The sequence below is a fragment of the Vipera ursinii genome (genome assembly GCF_947247035.1).
Source record: "Vipera ursinii genome assembly, chromosome: Z".
Lineage (NCBI taxonomy): Eukaryota > Metazoa > Chordata > Lepidosauria > Squamata > Viperidae > Vipera > Vipera ursinii.
The window spans coordinates 45,365,027-45,386,131 of NC_139517.1; the positions used below are offsets into that span (position 1 = coordinate 45,365,027).

A 21,105-nucleotide genomic window follows, 5' to 3' on the forward strand; every position below is an offset into this window, starting at 1 on the left:
GCAATCTAGATTTTACCCAGAGGTTGCCTCTTAATCTTTTGCTCCTTTTGCAGAATGCTTCAATGGCACTCAGCCTCTTAGTCTTAGAACATGTTCTTCAGCCTTCTTCGTGCAGGTTTTTTTTTTAAACTGCATCACAAGGTCTAATCAGCAAGTGAGGCTTGAACCAATGTTATACCCTCTTCTTTAAGCACAAATACATTCTCTGCTTCACTTTCCTAATACTATCCCTCAGTATATCATCTCTACTACAATGGTAATAAACTGCTATTTCCAATTCGCACACCCCCTTTCCTTTCCCTCCTACCTTTATTTTGTGGATACTATTAGAAGACAATAACTGCTAGAAATGTGTCAAATTATTTGTGACCATTATTTTCAAAGCATTTTATTGCTATGCTAATAATTTTATTTATGAAAAAGGACTCATCTCACTCAGAGATGTTGCATTAACCTATAGTTTGCTAGGCGCTCCTGAAACAGGCCAGAATGAAGGCCTAGCTGAATCCGAAAGTTTAAGGGGTAGGATCAGGCTAGAGCAGACATGTCAAACACAAGGCCCGGGGGCCAGATGCGGCCCGCAAAGTGGTTTCATGTGGCCCGCGAAGCCATCCTGGAAACAGTGAGGGAACGGCCCCCACTGCCTTGGCCCTGGCCCAGAGACCCTCCTTCTGCCAGAAACCCTCAGATCTGTCCCACTCCTGCCCAGGCCCCCATACGCACCCTTGATGCGAACGATGTAGAGCTGGCCACGCCCACCCAGTAGGCCATATGCACTCTAGCCATGCCCACCCAGTAGGCCACGCCCACCCAGGCCACATCCACCCGGCCCCTTGAGGGCAACCGCAATGCTGATGTGGCCCTCAATGAAATTGAGTTTGACACCCCTGGGCTAGAGGAATTTGCCATTCCAAAAATCTTGTTCCAATGTACAATTTAATATTGAATGAGCCTCTCCTCAAATATTACATGTTCACATGAATTGTCCAACAACTAAATGTGCTGCAATAAAACATACTTTATACGTTTTAAACTTGTGACTAGTGCTGTATTGTAATTTCCTTGGCTGTAAAAGTTTAGACGGATTCTCTTTAAAGTTTTCATTTTATCTCTTGTAGGAATGAAGCAACTATTATCTCAGGGAGAAGGCTGGCTGCACAAGTCTGTGAGGAAATACAAAGAGATATCAAATCATGGCTTACCCTTGGCCACAAGAGACCTCATCTCACTGTTGTTTTAGTAGGAGAAAACCCAGCTAGTCACACTTATGTAAGAAATAAAGTAAAAGCAGCTGCAGCAGTAGGTATGGTTTTTTTTTTAATAGAGTTTGCATGTTGCCAACCCAGGCTGTTTTCATAATAGATACAATATTTTACTTGCGTATGATTTTATTTTTTTGAAGAATGAGGCTTTAATGCAGGGGTGTCAAACTGCCGGCCCGCGGGCCGGAGCGTCACGGAGAAACCGCGCCCATCCCATTGTCGGCAATGGGAAAAAGTTCCAATATGTCGCGCTACGTCACGTGATGTCGCGAGTTTCACATGTCTGCTTTAATGGATGTGGCAATGATGCAAGGCAGGAGAGCTGACACGCTTATTCAGGGACAATATTTTTGTATGGTTTGGGTGAGGCACGACAAGATTAATATCAGCTTTCCCAAGAACAACAGACAGGAAACACGGCCCGATGAGCTAATTCTACTTTATTGTAAGGCTACATTAATAAAATCTTGCAAGTCTAAAACTTGTACCATCTCCTTTGCAACCTGAGAGTCCTTTCTGAGCCTCTTTTTCTGCGCATTATCTGTTTCCTAGACAGCATCTCTCTGCGGGTCTCATTCCTATATACCTTTACTGTATGAAGCCTATTTTATTATTTATGTATTTATTTATTTATTAATAACATTTATAGGCTGCTCATCTTACCTCAGGGTAACTCTGGGTGGTTTACAATCATAAAAAAAATCAAAACTGTATAAACTAAAAGCGTAAGTAAATCAATACAAAAGCCAAGCACTATGGGCCCAATTAAAAATTGGGGAGAGCAGGAGCAGGATGGTGGGGGGGGGAAGGTGAGATCTGTTGTTAATCGATCAACCACATTCATTGTGATTCTCCTCCACTGAAGCCCCAGGCTAACAAACAGAGCCAGGTCTTTAGGATCTTCCGGAAGGTCAGGAGGGTGGGGGCCAACCTCACACCGAGGAGTAAGATGTTCCACAGGGCAGGTGCAACCGCAGAGAAGGCTCTTCTGGACCCAGGCAGACTAATCAGGCTGACAGGACTTGCAGCATTCCTCCTCTGCCAGCTTGGGTGGGACGGGCCAATCCCAGGGGATGAGATGGTCTCTCAAGTAGCCTGACCCATTCACTGATGTCTAAATTCATATATTTCTCAAAAAGGCACCCAATCAGGACCGCAATGATGCCAACATTTTGAAACACGTGTCATGACATCACGAGTCAAGCTGTTTCAATGTCACAGGCAAGTTTGTAAGGTGTACATTTTGTTGCTTGCCCCCCGGTTCCTCTTCCTTCAGGCTTCTAGAAAAATCATTTCTTTAATTTTCAGAAAATTGGGTTTCAGAAGAGATTCAACAGTTCCAGGTTGCCTGCATAGGTCCTAGATAATTAAGCAATGTATGAATTTTTTTTACCTGTTGTAGAAGCTTGAACAAAGATAAATTATAGTGCCATTAAATGTGGAAGTGCATAATTTGATTTGTGTAGCAAATCTTGCAAGAGACAAATGCAAACCATTGTTGCTAAGGATATTTCTTTTGTGTATTGTTTTAGGCATTTGTAGTGAAATAATACTGAGACCCAAGGAAATTTCTCAAGAAGAACTTTTAGATCTCACTGGCAAATTAAACAAGGATTCAAGAGTCAGTGGCATATTAGTCCAGTTACCTTTGCCAGGTAATGAATTCTGTTTCATATGGAGTCAGAAAGTGGAATGACTTGAGAATGTATGAGAAAAATGCAGTTAAACTAGTACCTCTGTTCTGGCACAAGAGAAAAGGTTTATCAGCGATCCATTTCCTTAGGTCATTGCTGTCTTTAAAAGGTAAAGGTTCCCCCGCACATGCGTGCTAGTCGTTTCCGACTCTAGGGGCCGGTGCTCATCTCCGTTTCAAAGCCGAAGAGCCAGCGCTTGTCCGAGGACGTCTCCGTGGTCATGTGGCCGGCATGACTAGACGCCAAAGGTGCACGGAACGCTGTTACCTTCCCACCGTCGTGGTCCCTATTTTTCTACTTGCATTTTTACGTGCTTTCGTATTTATTTTTCTAATGATTTTTTCTCTAAATATTTGTTATTTCTGTCACATTGCTTAATCCTTTATAAGCATAGCTAAAATCTGATTGCCAAATTGCCATATATTTTATCAGACATCCCTGCAGGTGGCAACAGATCAGTCCTGTCCTTTCCAATTTTCCCCCCAAAATTAGCAATAGCTCCAAGAGAAAGTTCATTTTAAATTGCCATGAATGAAGCTGAGAGAACTATAAAGAAGAAAGTCTTTCCGAGTATCTTTTATTTAAGGCTAAATAGGGCTTTCCTGGTAATAACCAGCATTTTTGGAAAGAAACTAGCAGCCAGTGTCTGTATTCTCTTAATAGAGAAATATTCTGAACTCTATTCTAAAGTCCAGACTGTCTGGCATAGATTCAAAAACAGCACCATGCAGAGTTAAGCCTAGAGGTTATCAGTGCTGACAGCTCTGCGCTAAAATCATCTTCCAGGAAAAGGACATTGTTGAAACATTGACTGAAACATTCACTAAAGCGCTGCCCTGGCCATTGCTGCAGCGTGGGAAAAGGACATATCTCAACTTGCTGTCTTGGGTTTGCAGTGCTTTTTTTGTAAAAGAAAAAGGTGCCGGAACTCACACATGTCATACAACCCGCCTTGCCTACCCTACAAGGTTCCATCCAAAAAAGGTGCCGGAACTCCGTTCTGAGCGTTCTATGAGAAAAAAAGCCCTGTGGGTTTGTACAACCACATTCACAACAGGTAGATCTACTATCTCCTGAAATTATGAAACCTCACAAAAACCACTTTCATTTTGCCTTGATTCTGTTTCAGCATATTAAATCCTTTATTCCTTTTCTTAAAATATGATTTTATTAAATTTCAGAAGCATGAATAAAAACTAAACAAGCAAGAAAAATAAAAGAAAGAACCAGACAAAAATCAAGAAAAAAGTGTGAGGAAAAGAAGAAAGGAAAAACTAGAGAGAAAAATAATGGCTTCCAACTTACTTTGCTACAAATGTAGATAAAAGTCCAACACTTAGTCTAAAATTGGCAATTGTCTATATTGCTTCTGTAATCCTATATAATTCTAATAAATCCCAAAATCACAATTTCATTTCTCTGTTTTTTTGCAAAAAGTCCAAAATTGGTTTCTAAGTAGAAATCAAACTGCTTTTCTTTTCTTTAATCAAAGCTGTCAATTTTGCCATTCTGCCAATTCCATCAGTCTAACCATCCATTCTTCTAGATATTGCAAATCCTTCACCTTCTTACATATAGGATTCTTGCTGTGGTTATTGTATATGAAAGAGTTTTTCATTCCCAACTGCACATAGGCATTGGGAGAGCCACTTCATTATCAAAAATTACCTGGTAGTGGTATAGGAAAATAATTTTAAGTGTCATCAATATATTGGTAATACCCAACTTCAAAATTCCTAATATCATATCATATAGTATCACATAGATTTATTTATTTATTTATTTATTTATTTATTTGTTTTTATAAACCACCCTTCTCCCGAGGGACTCGGGGCGGTGTACAGAGTAAGGTAGGCAAACATAATAACAGTACTGAAAAACAATAAACAAAACAAAACAAACTGGGACCCCAATTAGAGCTATCAGGCCAGGCCAGACTGCTGGAATAGGTGAGTCTTCAAGTCGTGCCGGAAGGTGCGGAGGTCGGGGGCCATCCGGATTTCAGTTGGTAAGCAGTTCCAGAGGGCTGGCGCACCCACTGAGAATGCCCTCCCCCTGGGAGCCACCAGCCGACATTCCTTGAGCGGTGGCACCCTGAGGAGGCCCTCTCTGTGGGAGCGCACAGGGCGGTGGGGTGTTGACATTGGCAGAAGGTGCTCCCGTAGGTAGTCCGGACCATGCCATGTAGGGCTTTGTATGTCATTGTTAGCACCTTGAACTTCACCCGGAAGGCAACTGGAAGCCAGTGCAGCGCACGGAGGAGAGGTGTGATATGGGAGTATCGGGAAGCTCCCAAAAGTGTCCGTGCCGCTGCACTTTGCACCAGTTGAAGCTTCCGAGTGGATCTCAAGGGCAGCCCCATGTAGAGAGTGTTACAGTAGTCTAGGCGAGAGGTCACAAGGGCATGGGTGACTGTACGTAAGGCATCCAGGTCCAGATAAGGCCGTAGTTGGCGCACCAGTCGAACCCGGGAGAAGGCCCCCTTGGTCACAGCTCCTATGTGATCTTCCAGGGAGAGCTGCGAGTCTAGGAGGACACCCAGGTTGCGGGCCCTATCAACAGGGGGTAGTAACTCATCCCCGATGTTAAGGGATGGGATGCTCTGAGTAACCTGGCTTGCCGGTACGTACAGCCATTCAGTCTTGTCTAGGTTCAGTTGAAGCCTGTTCCTCCCCATCCATTCCCGGACCGCTTTCAGGCAGCGGGACATCACGTCGAGGGCATCACTGATGTTGTTTGGAGTTGAGATGAAAAGCTGGGTGTCATCAGCATACTGATGGTACCCTACTCCAAAGCTACGAATGATCTCACCCAGCGGTTTCATGTAGATGTTGAACAGGAGAGGCGAGAGGACTGACCCCTGAGGGACTCCGCAAACGAGTGGCCTCGGAGTCGACCTCTGTCCCCCTGCCAACACCAACTGTGAGCGACCCTGGAGAAAGGAGGAGAACCAACGCAGAACCGTGCCTCCCACTCCCAGTCCCCTGAGGCGCCGCAGCAAGATACCATGGTCGATGGTATCGAAAGCCACCGAAAGGTCTAATAAGACTAGGACAGAGGAATGGCCCCTGTCCCGGGCTCTCCAGAGATCATTCATCAGAGCGACCAATGCCGTCTCCGTGCTGTAGCCCGGCCTGAAGCCCGATTGGCACGGGTCTAGATAAACCACTTCATCCAGGACCTGAGGAAGTTGGTGCGCCACCACGCTCTCAACAACCTTCGCAAGGAAGCGAAGATTGGAGACTGGACGAAAGTTATTCAATGAGGATGGGTCCAAGGTGGGCTTCTTGAGGAGAGGTCTCACCACCGCCTCCTTCAAGGCGGTGGGGAAGTGACCCTCACTCAGAGAAGCAGAGATGACCGCCAGGAACCAGCCTCGTGTCCCCTCTCGAGCCGCATAAGCCAGCCAGGAAGGGCACGGGTCCAGTAAGCATGTGGAGGAGCTCAACCTCCTCATAATCCTGTCCACTTCCTTAGGAGTCACAGGATCAAATTCCTCCCAGATGACGTCGACAAGACTGTCCATGTCTTGTTCTTCCAACTCAGCCCAGTTGGAGTCCAGGCCGGTCCCGAATCCGAGCAATTTTATCCAGCAGATATTGACCGAATTCTTCGGCTCGGCCCTGCAAGGGTTCCTCCCTCACCTCTTGGTTCAGTAGGGAGCGAGTCACCCTGAACAAGGCAGCCGGGCAATTATCTGCAGACGCGATGAGGGTGGAAAAGTAATTGGATTTTGCCACCCTTATCGCAGCGAGATAAGACCTGGTGAGGATTCTTAATCGCAATCGGTCGGATTCGGATCGACTGGATCTCCAACGGCTCTCTAGGCCCCGTCTCCGACGCTTCATCTCCCGGAGCTCCGCGGTGAACCATGGGGCTCGCTGGGATCTGCGCCGGGTCAGAGGCCGCATGGGTACAACTCGGTCCAGAGCCTCCGTGGCTGCCTTTTCCCAGGCTTCCACTAAGGCATCCGCCGAGCTGTGAGCAGGGAGTGCATGTGCATCCCCAAGTGCTGCCTGGAACCTATCAGGGTCCATTAGGCGCCTAGGGCGGTACCATCTGGTTGGCACCGTGCACCCACGGCGGGGAGTGGCAAAGGGGAAGTCTAGCCGTAGAAGGTGATGATCGGTCCATGACAGGGGCGTAACAGTCGTGGCACCCCCACCGATATCATCACGCCACCGTCCAGACAAGAACACCAAGTCTGGGTTGTGGCCTCCCTCATGAGTCGGTCCAGAAATTATTTGCGACAGGTCCATGGCCGCCATGGAAGCCATGAACTCCCGAGCCAGTTCGGACGATCCTCCCAGGGACGGTAGGTTAAAGTCGCCCAAGACCATGAGTTTTGGGAATTCAACCACCAACCCTGAGAGGACATCGAGTAGCTCGGGCAGGGCTGCCACTGCACGATTAGGTGGTAGGTCCGCCAGCAGCAGGCCCAACTGCGCCCCCGGGCCATATCTCAGAAGGAGAGACTCACACCCGATCATCTGAGGGACGGTGGTCTCTCGCGGGCTAAGGGACTCCCTGATGATAACTGCCCCTCCCCCGCCCCTCCCATGGGTCCGAGGCTGGTGCAGCACCTGGAAACCTGGCGGGCAGAGGTCAACCAGGGGGACACCACCCTCTGGGCCCAGCCAGGTTTCCGTGATGCAAGCCAGGTCTGCGTGCTCGCTCTCCACTAGGTCACGAACGAGGTGAGCCTTGTTAGCTACGGACCTGGCATTCAGGTAGACCAGCCTTAGCATAGGAGGCTGCACACCTTCGCTCCCGGGTAGATATTGAAATGCACAGAATTGGAGACTGGATTTTATATCATGCAGTTGTCCATTTCATAGAATCATAGGGATGGGAGGGACCTGCAAAGTAAGGCACCATCATATTCCATCCTGGATGGAAGGCTGCCCCAATCTTTTCTTGAAAACCTCCAGTGATATTGCAGGCTGCTCCATTGATTCAGTGGTCCTCACTGTCAGGAAATTTCTCCTTACTTCCAGGTTGGAGCTGTCTTTAAAAGCTCAAACCCTTTACTACTTGTCCTGCTGTCAGGTGTTTTGGAGAATACATTGACCCTGTTTTCTCTGTGACAGCTCCTCAAATACTGGTAGACAGCTTCTGTCATGTCATCTCTAATCCTTTCTTAGGCTAGTTCCCGTAACCATTCATCATCATACAGTTTAGCCTCTAGTCTCCTTATCCTCTTTATTGCTCCTCTTTGCAGTCTTTCTAGGACCTCAGAATCTTTTTTTATATATCATAGTGACCAGAACTGGATACAGTGTTCCAAGTGTGATCTCACCAGTGCAATATAAAGTCTTATTATAATTTCTTGTGATCTTGATCCTATCCCTCTGTTGATGCAACCAAAGACTGCATTAGATTTTTTGACTGGTATAACACACTGCTGGCTTATACTTCAGTGATGGTCCACTAGGACACCAAATCCCTCTCACAGTTACTATTGTTGATCCAGGTACTGCTTATTCTGTACCTGTGTATTTGCCTAAAGATAGGAACTTACTTTTCTCACCTCAGTGGATCTTGTTGGAGATGGCCCAGTTCTCAAGTCTGTCGAGATCCTTCTGAATCGTTATCTTTCAAAGCATTGGTAGTTCCCTCCAACTTGATATTGTCTGCAAGTGTTATGAGTTCCCCTTCTATCCTCTCATCTAGATGATTTGTGAAGATGTTGAAGACCGTTGGGCCCAAGACAGAACTTTGAGGTACTCCACTGCATGCTTCCCACCATATAGGTGGAATTTCATTGAGACTATAGGCTGGGTGCAGTTTGTAAGCCTACTACAAATCCATCTGGTGGTGGTACTGTCTATACCACATTGTTCTATGCCAGCAAGAAGTAGGATAGAGGTCTTCTTCATCAAATGTTTCAGTGAAATCCAAGTAATCCACAGCACTTCCCTCATTCACTAATTTAATCACTTTATCAAAGAAAGCAGTGAGACTTGTCAGGCATGATATATTTTTAACAAACACATGCTGGTTTCTAGATGCTCACACATCTGCTGCTTGATTATCTTTTCCAGGTATTGATATCAAGCTGATTTTTCTGAAGTTTCCTGGATCCACTTTTTTCTCCCATCTTGAAGACGGGAACCATTCAGCTCTTTTCCAATCCTCTGGCAGTTTCCCTGCAGTCCAGAGCTGTGAAAAATTTTGTTCAGTGGTTCTAAAATCACATCTGTCAGGTCCTTCAGTACCCTGGGATGTAAACCATCTGGTCCTGGTTATTTGAACTCTTCTAAAGTGGATAGGTATTCTTTTGCCAATTTTTATCTGTTTTCACCAGCATTCCTGTTCTGTTTTCCCTCTGTTTTTGATAGCTTGGCTATATTTTTTTCTTTTGCATAAAGACAGATGCAGACAAGGAGTTAAATAGCTTCACTTCCTCTCTGCTGCCCGTTGCCTTCTTGCAGTCTTCTCCCACTAGTGGACCTATCATTTCCTTGACTTTTTACTTGTTCCTTTTATATTGAAAGAAACATTTTTTATTTTATTTTTGGCATTTGTTGCAAGTCTTAGTTCATTCTGAACTTTAGTCTTCATGATTCCATCCTTGCAGATTCAGACTATTTGCTGGCGTTCTGTTTTAGTTATATGTCCCTGTTTTTCATATTTTATACTTTTTTGTCTCTCGGTTTGTCAGAGAGCTCTTGTGCAACCATATTTATCTCATCTGATGTATTTTGTTCTTCTTCCTCTAATAATTGTTTTTGTTTGGGCCTTTAGTATTTCAATTTTTAGAGTTTCTCATGCATCTTGAACTGTTTTTCCTTCTAGGATTTCCATTCATGGATTCCTTCCTAATTTTTTCTCGTGTTTTATTAAAGTCAGCTCTCTTAACATCTAAAACACTGCCATGACACTGCCTTTATTATGGTGAATTCTAGTATGACATGCTTACTCTGCCCCGATGTCCCTCCACAATTATTTCATCGTGATTAGTTAGAATTAAGTCCAGAGAAGCTGATTCTTTAGTTCCTGCCTCCACTTTTTGGGTGACAAAGTTGTTAGCTGGCAGATCAGGAACCAATTTGATCTCCTATAGCTTGCAGTTTGTTTCCCAGTTAATGTCAGGTAGTTAAAGTCCCCCATTGCTACAATGTAACCTGGTTAATACTACATGCCTGTAGTACATGCCTATGACAATGTCATTTCTTTTTCCTCTAATATTTACTCAAAATACTTTCAAGAAAGTTTTCATCTCTAGTATTCTGTATTTCTGTAGTGGCTCTTCGGCTTTCAAACGGAGATGAGCACCGGCCCCTAGAGTCGGAAACGACTAGCACGCATGTGCGGGGGAACCTTTACCTTTACCTATAGTCATTGTTTACATAGAAAGCAACTCTTCCCCATTGTTCTGGATCAAACACGTTGTGATCGTGATTTTAATTCCTTGTTAAGACACATTGGTCTGTTTAAGTGAATTTAGTCACATTTAACGGCCCTTTCCAGACAGTGAACTCATAAAGCACCTGGTTCATCTGAAATACCTTTATAAGATGGTTACAGCAGAGAAGGTGTGGTCAGGTGAATCTGGACGGAGCTTTAAGGTCGAAAGACAGTAACAGGATTACTGTCCGCATGGCTTGTGTTCAAATGTTACAATGGAGGATGGAACACAAGGGAGCAAAGAGAAGGAGGAAGTCCAACCCAGAAGGGGTGGATCCTAGTACAGCATCATGAGCAGGATAGGAAATACATCACAAAGGGGGAAGGTAGTGGTAGACCCAATTAGCATATTGGTAATTTCCCAAGAACAGCCACGTGGTGGCAGCACACCCTTCTTTTGAATTTGTTCTGTGTTGGTTTGTTTTTTTGAACAATTTATAGCCTTCTAGCAGTATGTTCCAATCATGGATTCCCTCCCATCAAGTTTCAGTAATAGCAGTAATAACATATCTGCCCTCATATATTTGAATCTCAAGTTCTCTGTGTTTGTTACCCAAACTCTGAGTATTGGTGTACAGGCATCTGAGCCTTTTATGGCTGACCTTCCATTTGCTTTCTACATCTACTGTTTTATATCTAAATTCCCAGTCCTTCTCACCATTCCCTTTCTCGCTGTCTGACTGGTTGTCTTGGGGATTATACTTAAAGATTGGTCTCCCTGCCCTTGCAGTTTTTGTTTAAAGCTATTTGGATGAGCCAAGGTAGTTGTTCTCCAAGCACATTTTTCCTGGTTCTTATAGCATGCAACCCATCTCTTGCCAGAAACCCTTCCTATAGGTAATGTAAACCATGGTCCAAAAATCCAAAGTTCTCTCAGTGGCACCATCTCTTGAGCCAGTGGTTTACTTCTAGAACCCTCCATCCTCTCACTGGGTGTTGACCTTCGGCTGGCGATTAGAACATCACCTGTGCCTCCAAATGCCTTGCTTTCCTGCCTAGTTGCTCACAATTGTTTTCAGGCTCTTAATTGCATAATTTGTCCCAATATGAAAGAGAAGAAAGGGATAATAATTGTTGGGCTTGATTATTTTAGTAAGCCTCTCTGTCACATCTTTAATCCATGAACCTGGGAGACAACACACCGCCATTATTGTTTGGTCTCTTCCCCTGAGTAGTGAGTCATAAATCATTATCACATGCTTTCATTCCCCCCTCCCCCAAGTTTAAGCTATTTTATTTCCTGTCACTGGACCATTTGACAAACATTCTTCTCCAAGTGTCTGCATATTTTCTTCCAGACGGAGAATATGAAATTGGTTGTTCAGCTCCAGTGGCAGGAACAGCCTTTTTAGATTTTTGGCCTTTGAGTGACATGCTGCCATTGCCCTTACTGTTTCTTGATTGTTCTTTTTTGTTATGTTCGGTTTGGACACAGACTTCTGCCTTGAGTAGGAGTTCATCATATTCACCAATGAGTCTTGGAATGACAAGTTTCAGAGTGGCTAGCTTTGCCTGTAGACTCTTCAGATTTTCTTTAAGTAATCCAATTAATTTACATTTGATGCAGATGGGCAGGAATACAAACATATTGCATCTATTGCATGAAACTACAGTGCTAGCCTCTTTTTCCATGGCTTTGTTACTCTTCATACAAATGCTTCCAATAATACTATGGTTTTCATCTTGTAACTCCACAAGAAGCAGGCAAACTGAATCTTTACAAAAACAATCTTATCTGTGTTAAAGAGTTAATTCTGCAACGTTATTTCTGATTTTTAAAAAGCTGATAAAAGTTTTTTGCTCCCTCTTGTGGTTAATGTTGAAATTACACTTCAATATAACAAAGCAAAACAGATAAAACTGATAAAAATTAGTCTTTTACCCTAAATCACAGATCTTCCGTTAAAAATTAATCTTTCGTTCAGATTAGCATTTTGCTCCCTCTTGTAGCTAATGTTGAAATAATATTTATATACAATAGTGAAAGGCAAATTAGGTTTCTTCTCTGTTTCCTTAGTTCACAGTTTGCAATCCTCAAAAAATTGCAACTTTGTTTTGTAATGAATGTGAGCAAATCCTTGCTTTGCAGTTAGTGTAAACGCAGTTTAAATTTCTCAAAAATTTTCAGCTTCATTTTACAGTTAATGTCTAAAAAATAAAACAAAATGTAGTCTGAAAATCAGGACCATCCATAAGAAAACAAAATGTATAGGCATAAGTTTGCAGTTGGTATAAAAGAGCATAGAAGGTAAATCCAAGTGCTGTGGTGTTGTAATGTTTGTCTCTTCAGCATAAGAAAGGGAAGGGTAGGTTATAAGTGAAAAAAACTTTTTAAAATGCAAAAGACAACAAAGCAACAAAGGAACTCAAGGTGATTTTGATTTAGTGTTTGCCTGTTTTTTTGAGGATTTTTGGGTGGGTGGGTGGAAAGCAAAAAGAGAACAAAGAGAGTCCTGATGACTACATGTCTCACCCAGGTAAAACTTTCATTTTCCACAAAGTCTTGTCTTCTCTCCAAGTTTGGTCTTTTCTCCATCCCACGATTTCCTGTGAGTCTTTTCAGCTTGCTTGGGGCTGTTGAGGCTTTTAATCCATTCATGCTGCAGGAGATGCCTTGCATTCCTGGTACCAGTCCCTCTACAACTTCTGAATTGCATCTGTTTCCAAATAATAACATCTGAAACCTTTCTAAGGAATAGAAATGGAATCACTTCAAAGCAGGAACATATATTATTACCAAACTTCCCAGGTGATCCAGAAAGAGGATGTAATGGTCAGTGGTATCAAAACTTGCTGAAGTACTACTGCCAATCTTCAGGCATCAACCAAGAAAGTCTTAACTCATTTGCCCTCAATAAAACCAATCTGAAATGTTTCAAGATACAATAATCTGTCTAGAAATACTTGTAGCTGAGAAAATTTGTACTGTATTCATCTGTCTTCAGGAGATCAGAAACTGATTTGAAGTCATCTCCAATAGATTTAAAGCAGGCTTAAGAAGAGATCTTATAATTGTATCTTTTAAACATTATTTTCAACATTAAACTCAGTTAAAAATTAAATTCATTTTGTCCCTCCTCCCCATCCCCAAATTATAGCTGGTATAGATGCTACTTTCAGATATTTATTATACAATTACATTGCACTCACTTATATTGATGGAATACACACAACGTCTGGACACAAGCTGTTCCACTGAATATAAGAACCACCCCTGGTCTTTATAGCATGTTCTTATCATAAATATGTACATTTGAATGATTATAATACAGAAGGCAGCTCTTTGCAATATAAGCAATGTGTTCTAAGCATTAGCAAATTCAAAAAAATGAAGAGAAAGATTTCATCATGCTTGACATTAACTGAGGATGTCAGTTTTGGTGTTCCAGAATAACAAGGATGGGAAATTGGTCTGAAATCAAATTTGCAATGATTTAACACATTTCTAAAAATGAATTTGTTGAGGTCACCTTTATTGGCTCTAGAAGCACAAAATTTCTTTCTATCAGTTAGATTAGAAATTTGAGTAATTTGAATTGTGTATTATGTTTTTAAGCTAAAACATCCTAAAAATAATTTCAATGCACATGGTATTTTTCAGAAAAAAATATCAAATCAATACCAGTAACTGTGAGAGGAATCTTGATGTGATCAACACCAGTAACTGTAACAGGGATCTTGGGATCCTAGTGGACAATCACTTAAATATGAGCCAATTATGTGTGGCAGTAGCCAAAAACGCCAATGCAATCCTGAGCTGCATTAACAGAGGGATAGAATCAGGAACATTTGAAGTACTACTGCTACAAAGCCTTAGTAAGACCCTATTTGGAGACACTGCATCCAATTTTGTTCACCACGATATAAAAAAAGATGTTGAGACACCGGAATAGTGCAGAGAAAAGCAACAAAGATGGTTAGGGGGCTAGAGGCTAAAACATGAAGAATTGTTGGAAGAATTGGGTATGTCTAGTCTAATGAAAAGAAGGACCAGGGGAGACATAATAGCACTGTTCCAATATTTGAGAGGCTACCACAAAGATGAGGTATTTTCCAAAGCACCAGAAGGCAAGATAAGAAACAATGGATGGAAACTAATCAAAGAGAGAACCAACCTAGAACTGAGGAGAAATCTAATGGTGAGAACAATTAACCAGTGAAACGGCTTGCTTTCAGATGTTGTGGATACCCCATCACTGGAAGTTTTTAAGAAGAGATTGGACAGCTACTTGTCTGAAATGATACAGGTCTCCTGCTGGAGCAGGGGGCTGGACCAGAAGACCCCCAAGGTCCCTTCCAACTCTGTTATTCTATGTTTTATGATCCCATTTGACTAGGATGAAGGATTTGTTTCAATAGTCAGCTTAGCCCAGGGGTAGGCAACCTTGGCTCTTTTATGACTTGTGGACTTCAACTCCCAGAATTCCTGAGTCAGCCATGCTGGCTCAGGAATTCTGGGAGCTGAAGTTCATGAGTCATAAAAGGGCCATAGTTCCCCACCCCTGGCCTAACCGTTACCATTAGGCTAACTGTATTTTAAAGTAAGAACTAAATATAGAAAAACAAATTCTTTTTTTCCAGATCACATTGACGAAAGGACTGTGTGCAACAGTGTTGCTCCTGAAAAGGATGTGGATGGATTCCATATTTTCAATATTGGGCGATTGTGTCTCGACCAGCCCTCCGTTATACCTGCTACTGCTGCTGCAGTTTGGGAAATAATAAAGAGAACCGGTAACCGAATCAAGCATTTTAAGGAGATGGAGGTTAAGTGCATTCTGGAAATTTCTCTGAGGAAAAAAAAGCATAAGCTTAAACTATAAAATACCCAGAGCGCCATTCTTTCAAATAGTTTCAGCACTGAAATAGGTTTCTTTTAAAATTTGATTAGCACTGCTAATACTATCCTATCTAGACTGTAATCTTGGAAATTTAAACTCATTCAGAATTGCTAGATATCTCCTGACCATGTTTCTATCAGTGTAAAATTTTAATCTTGCCCTGTTATTCTGCTCTTTTAATTGCCTGATGGAACTCTCTTGTGAGAAAAGTGTAAGTCAATATAAGCTGAATTCCTGTTCCTGTCCTTCCTGTTCTTATATGTTGCTGTTTTCACTGGGCAGCCCACATATTGGTTCTGTTTTCATCCTTTTATTTTTAATTGAGCCAAAGAAGAGTTCCTCGCTCTTCTTAGTCAGTTTGCAAACTCATTCAGATTTCTGAAACTATCTTTTTTAACTGAGTACTTCTTTGTACTAGGGTGATGTGGCTTCTGTCTAACTCATATGGTGTCTATTTTTTTAAGATGTTACAAAGCATTTTGTATCATCACACTGTTTTCTTCTTCATTATTTTTTTTCTTATTGTGTGCTGAATAGCACTAGCAAATTGTTCTCCCCATTCAAATGCTCAGTGAATTTGGTCCTCCGAACTGGTTATTTATTCAATTTATATTGCCACCCATCTCATCTAAGTGACTTTCGGTAGTTTACATAATTAAGAACAACAATTAAAAGTAAAATAAAACCCTTAAAACCCTATTAAAACAATTCATTAAAGCAATAAAGCTAGTTTTCAGAAGAATACAATAAATTATTAACAATGCAATTAACCAACAGATTTGATATCCCCACTGGACCCAGGCCTGATGACAGAACCATTTCTTAAGAGCCTGACCGGAAGGCCATTCTTCCAGTATTGTGAAAATATAATTCTTGTCGCTGTTATCACATGCAAAGTCAAATATGTACTTTGCTTATCAATCTTTTCTGGCATTATACCTAGTTTAAAAAAAATTCAGGTTTATAGTCTATGTGTTTTCTCTAACATTTTTTCTAACCAAGTGTGAATTTTTGTCCAATATCTCCTTGCTTTAACACATGTCCACCACTTATGGTAATAAGTACCTGGTTTATGCTTACATTTCCAACATTTCTCTGACATATTTTTAAACATTTTATACCTAGTTTAAAAAAAATTCAGGTTTATAGTCTATGTGTTTTCTCTAACATTTTTTCTAACCAAGTGTGAATTTTTGTCCAATATCTCCTTGCTTTAACACATGTCCACCACTTATGGTAATAAGTACCTGGTTTATGCTTACATTTCCAACATTTCTCTGACATATTTTTAAACATTTTTGCTAATCTTGTTGGTGGTAAGTGCCATCTGTAGAACATTTTGTATAGGTTTTCTTTATAGGGGGCTGACATAGTCAATTTATAGTTTCTTTCCCACAAACTTTGCCACTTCTCTAAATGTATATTATATCCAAACTTCTTTGCCCATACTATCTGTTTCTTTTACCTGTTCATCTTCAATTTTCAGATTTAATAAGAAATTGTACATTTTTTGAATTAATTTTTCATTGGAAGTTAGTAATGTCTGGTCAAACATAGTCTGCTCTTTATCCTAATACTTTATCCTAACATTCAGAAGTATAACTAGAGTGTTGGTTATCTACAATACTTCCAATATGACTTCATTGTGTTTCCTCCATGAAACAAAGAATAGGGTTAGATATCATTATTGAACACTTACAGTCTTTCTACTAACTTTCCCCATCGCTTTGTGGCTTAGAAGAAACCATTACAGAAGACAATGGAGCAAGCTATATAGACTTTTAAAAAAAGGACCAGGAGCTTTGTGTGTTTGTGTGTGTGTGTGTGTGTTCAAAAAGAACAATAACAAGGGAAGATGCTGTTGTATTTATGGGTAGAGAATTCGCTCCAGGTAGAAATTTATGGCTGTGAAATGTTTCTTCTAAGTGCCTCTAGTGAAGTGTTCAGGTTTCTTGGCACTCATGCTTTCTATCTGTGTGATTTTTAAATTCCACAAATAATAATGGAATGGCAGTTCAGCTATATACAGAGCTATTTTGAAAATGAAGTCTGAGCAGCAAGTATACAATAAGCTTTCTTGAATTATCTTGGGCGTAGTAACACAGCTTATTCTTCTTAGCTCTATGTTATGGTATCCATCTTCTTAGCGATCACATTTTGCTTTTATGTAAAGTAAATTTAAAATACTAATTTTAACAATGAACAAAATAAAATTGCAGCTGACTATTATTATTATTATTATTATTATTATTATTATTATTATTATTATTATTATTATTATTATTGTCTTAAAAATGCACATTAAACTTTTTGTAATAATAACAGCCACACATTATTTAATGCAACTGAATATTTAGTTATTCATAAAAACTGAAAACTGTAAAAACCTAAATTTACCACTCTTATTATAATTCCATGGTGAAAAAGGAAATTAAGGTGTTGTCCTGTCTTTTCCCACTGTGAAAACGAAAGATTTAATTTCCATATGTTTTTAGTTATGTTTATTTTTCTTCAAGGAATACAAACATTTGGAAGAAATGTAGTTGTAGTTGGAAGATCAAAAAACGTTGGAATGCCCATTTCAATGCTTTTGCATACTGATGGGGAACATGAAAGGCCTGGAGGTACGTTGAAGAACATTTTTACTTTATTGTATTGGAAACCTTAACAGGGAGAGAAGGAAAAGAACTAAAAAAAAAAGACCTCATTCCTTATTGCGAATGCAGTAAAATCAGTTTTACTTAATCAGAAATAAGACTTTATTTGAGAATAAATTTATTTTGTCAATAAATAAATATCCTGCTGCCGTTGCTGATAAATGATAACCTTGTACTGATATCCTTTTTCTTTTTATCACTTTTCCAGAATTCTTAAGATTGGAGGGGTGGGATTATATTCTGCTTTGCACTTATTTAAAAGACTAAAAACTTTTTTTTATCAATAATATTGGATTAAAAATAACATGAGACAACTAATGTTTTGTTTAGCAATACAAAACTCCATCTTTACGCACAGGATGTAATTCGCTTTTTCACAAAAACCAACAATGGGTGCCTTTTTTCTCTCTGTCTTTTCTCTGTACTGCCTTTTTTAACTTTAGTTTTCTTCTTTTTGCTGTCATCTACCCCCCCTGCAATTGCTTTACACCAGTCCAACTTTTTCCATCTTTCTGCCCTACGCTCCTGATAAGGAAGATTCCCATTAAGTCTTTCTTTAATACAGTATGAGTAATTTGTTATTTTTCAAGTATCCTTTTTCCTTCAAGCTTATCACTATTATTCTTGCAGAATATAAGTCCAACAAAGACTTTCTTTGCTGTCAAGTGTAAACAAAATCTGAGCAAAATTTCTAGAAAACTAGAACTTTCTGCTGTAGGCTTAAAAAATCTGGACAACCAAAAGATGGCAGCGAAGAAAGACAAATTACTTTAGTTCTGCTGCCAGTTAACAAACATCCAGGTTTTTATAGACCATATCTGGTAGTCCTTAATAAAGCTTTTTATGTTTTTCTTTCCAGGAATACAGACTGTTACAGACTAGACTTCAATGTCTTGCATGAGTTGGATCCAAGGTTGTGAAACAAAAACATAAGGATTTAGAGGATAACTGATCTAGGCCAAACTGAACTCTATTTCCTGATATCTATTTTCTATTGATTAATAACATCTCTGGGAGTTTTTTTAAAAAGTAACCTTGTTCCCTCTCAGACAGCATACTGTCAATCTCGGGCAATGTTTAATGATATTTAAGTAAACTGATTGCTTACTTAGCATAAGAGAGCAAGCATCAGTAAAGATGATTTTTTTAAAAAATTGTAGAATAGGATCTCCCTGTCTTTGTGGACTATATTCCCAAAGCAGTCAAAACAAGAGTGGGCAGAATCAGAACAAAGATTATATCTAAATGACATTTAAATGAATGAATAGATTTTATTGCAATAATAACACAAAATGAAATATATATTGACATCGATGTTCTACGAATGTATAGTAATTTTTGTTTACAGCAATTTGGAGAAGGGTTTTGGAAAGGCACATATAGCCCTGGGTTATGCAGTTTTATTTAATTAGGTACTAAAAATAAATATTTATAGCCCAGAGCCTGGTGGCTTCTGATGAATTACAAATCAAAGAAAGTCCTGTAATGCAAACCCTTCATATATCTACACCAGAATGGTAATTTTAATCATAGCTGCGAAATAGCAATAATTTTTACTATTATGCATGTGACAGGTGATGCTACTGTAACAATAACCCATAGATATACACCAAAAGATCAGCTGATGATCCATACACAGCTTGCGGACATTGTGATAGTTGCTGCAGGTGAGGAGTACTATCAGTTTTTTAAATTCATACAATGGAATTAAAGATCAGTATTGTGCTGTTTCTGTAATTCAAAATGCAGTCTGTTTTTGCTAAAACAAAATTTAATAAGATAATGGGAAAATCAATGTAGATATTAAGTGTAATAGTATGCAATTACAATTAATGCAAATTATATTATCTAAAATGGCTGTGGAGCATTCAACAAAACTTTAATCTCAATTTACTATTTTCCTTTAGTTTATCTTGGTTTACTTTGGTTTTAATTTTTTTTAAATTGGCAATTTGACAATCTTTTTTTTAAAGCCCTATAAACTACATCAGAGAGAGACATGGTTTTGTGCCTCTCAAAATCCCATATATATGCATGCATATAAATGTGGTCACTCACACATACACATATACAGACATACACACACAAACATAAGCACATACATATGGCTATTTTCCTTCAAATCTCCTCATCCCAAACACAAATCCTTGCACCCAGTCATGCAACATATCCATACACCCCAATCTACTGTATTACTTAATGAGCAAATGTTGGTTGCAGGAGAATTAATTACTGCCCCCCCAGGGAGTCTTAAACTTCCACCTTGATTTGTGGCATTCATAAAGTAATAATCTTGCATGAACAAAGATGCCATTCCTATACTAGATAATAAAAACAAGTCACAGTTGTGTGACTGAGTGGAATTTTTCTTTGTTTTTCTAAATCACTAAGTTTTATTTAGGTTAAGAGATTGTGTTTGTATTACTTTTAAGAAAAAGAAGCATATTTCAAAATTAGTATGTTCGTAGTAGGCTAGATACACCAATGTCTCTGTAGAAAAAGGTTATCCTCAGACTTGCATTTCACTTAATTACATCTGAGAATTTTTGGTATGCAAATATAATGCAAATGTCAAAATCTACAATTATTCCCCCTCCCTCCCTCCTTTCTCCCTGTTCCCGATTTCTCCTTCACAGACCTCTGATTCTAAATTGTCATTAAAGTAGGGATCAAACAAGGGGATCTTTCAGTTCTGCCAGTCTCAACTTTTGGCCTTTGTCTGATAAGAACCATTTGCTTTATTTTAAAACACTCTTCTATATCTGCTGTTGATTTTTTTTCTTTCCTTTTCAGTTCAAGAATGGAATTTAGGTTTGCTTCCTTCTTGCCTGAAAACACTTTCATTCAGCATTTCTGTTATTATCCCTCTCTGTTCTCACTTACAGTACCTGTCATTCAATCTTCATCTTTGGAAAACTCCTTCATGCATTCTTAACCAAGAACTGTACTGTATCAGTCTCTTCTGGATTTGCCTTCTTTTTTTAATCATGATAGATATGAGTCCTTCCCAGCTTATGGTTCTCCAGTAATGTTGGATTAGAACTTCTAGACTTCTGATTATTATTATTATTATTTGTATAGATTTTATTAGTTTTTATAGGGTTAGGAATAAGGTGGGGTCAGGGTTGGGGTTGGGATTAGGGTTGGAGTTTTTTCAAATAACATTCCCAATATTTAGCAAACAGCATAATGTCTGGGTACATATGTTTAACAAACAATAATAGATAATAGTTAATTATCA

At 40.0% G+C, this 21,105-nt stretch overlaps 1 protein-coding gene across 1 annotated transcript in view; it reads left to right on the forward strand.

The window, feature by feature from the left end:
* Positions 1–21,105, forward strand: part of MTHFD2L (methylenetetrahydrofolate dehydrogenase (NADP+ dependent) 2 like) — a gene marked incomplete at both ends in the record, with an annotated part of 45,119 nt that overhangs the window by 8,279 nt on the left and 15,735 nt on the right. Inside the window, 5 exons of the mRNA XM_083377939.1 lie at positions 1,119–1,303; positions 2,795–2,917; positions 14,948–15,100; positions 17,724–17,831; positions 19,439–19,531. Coding sequence (XP_083234065.1) covers positions 1,119–1,303; positions 2,795–2,917; positions 14,948–15,100; positions 17,724–17,831; positions 19,439–19,531 — 662 coding nt within the window. The remainder of the gene's footprint in view (positions 1–1,118; positions 1,304–2,794; positions 2,918–14,947; positions 15,101–17,723; positions 17,832–19,438; positions 19,532–21,105) is intronic.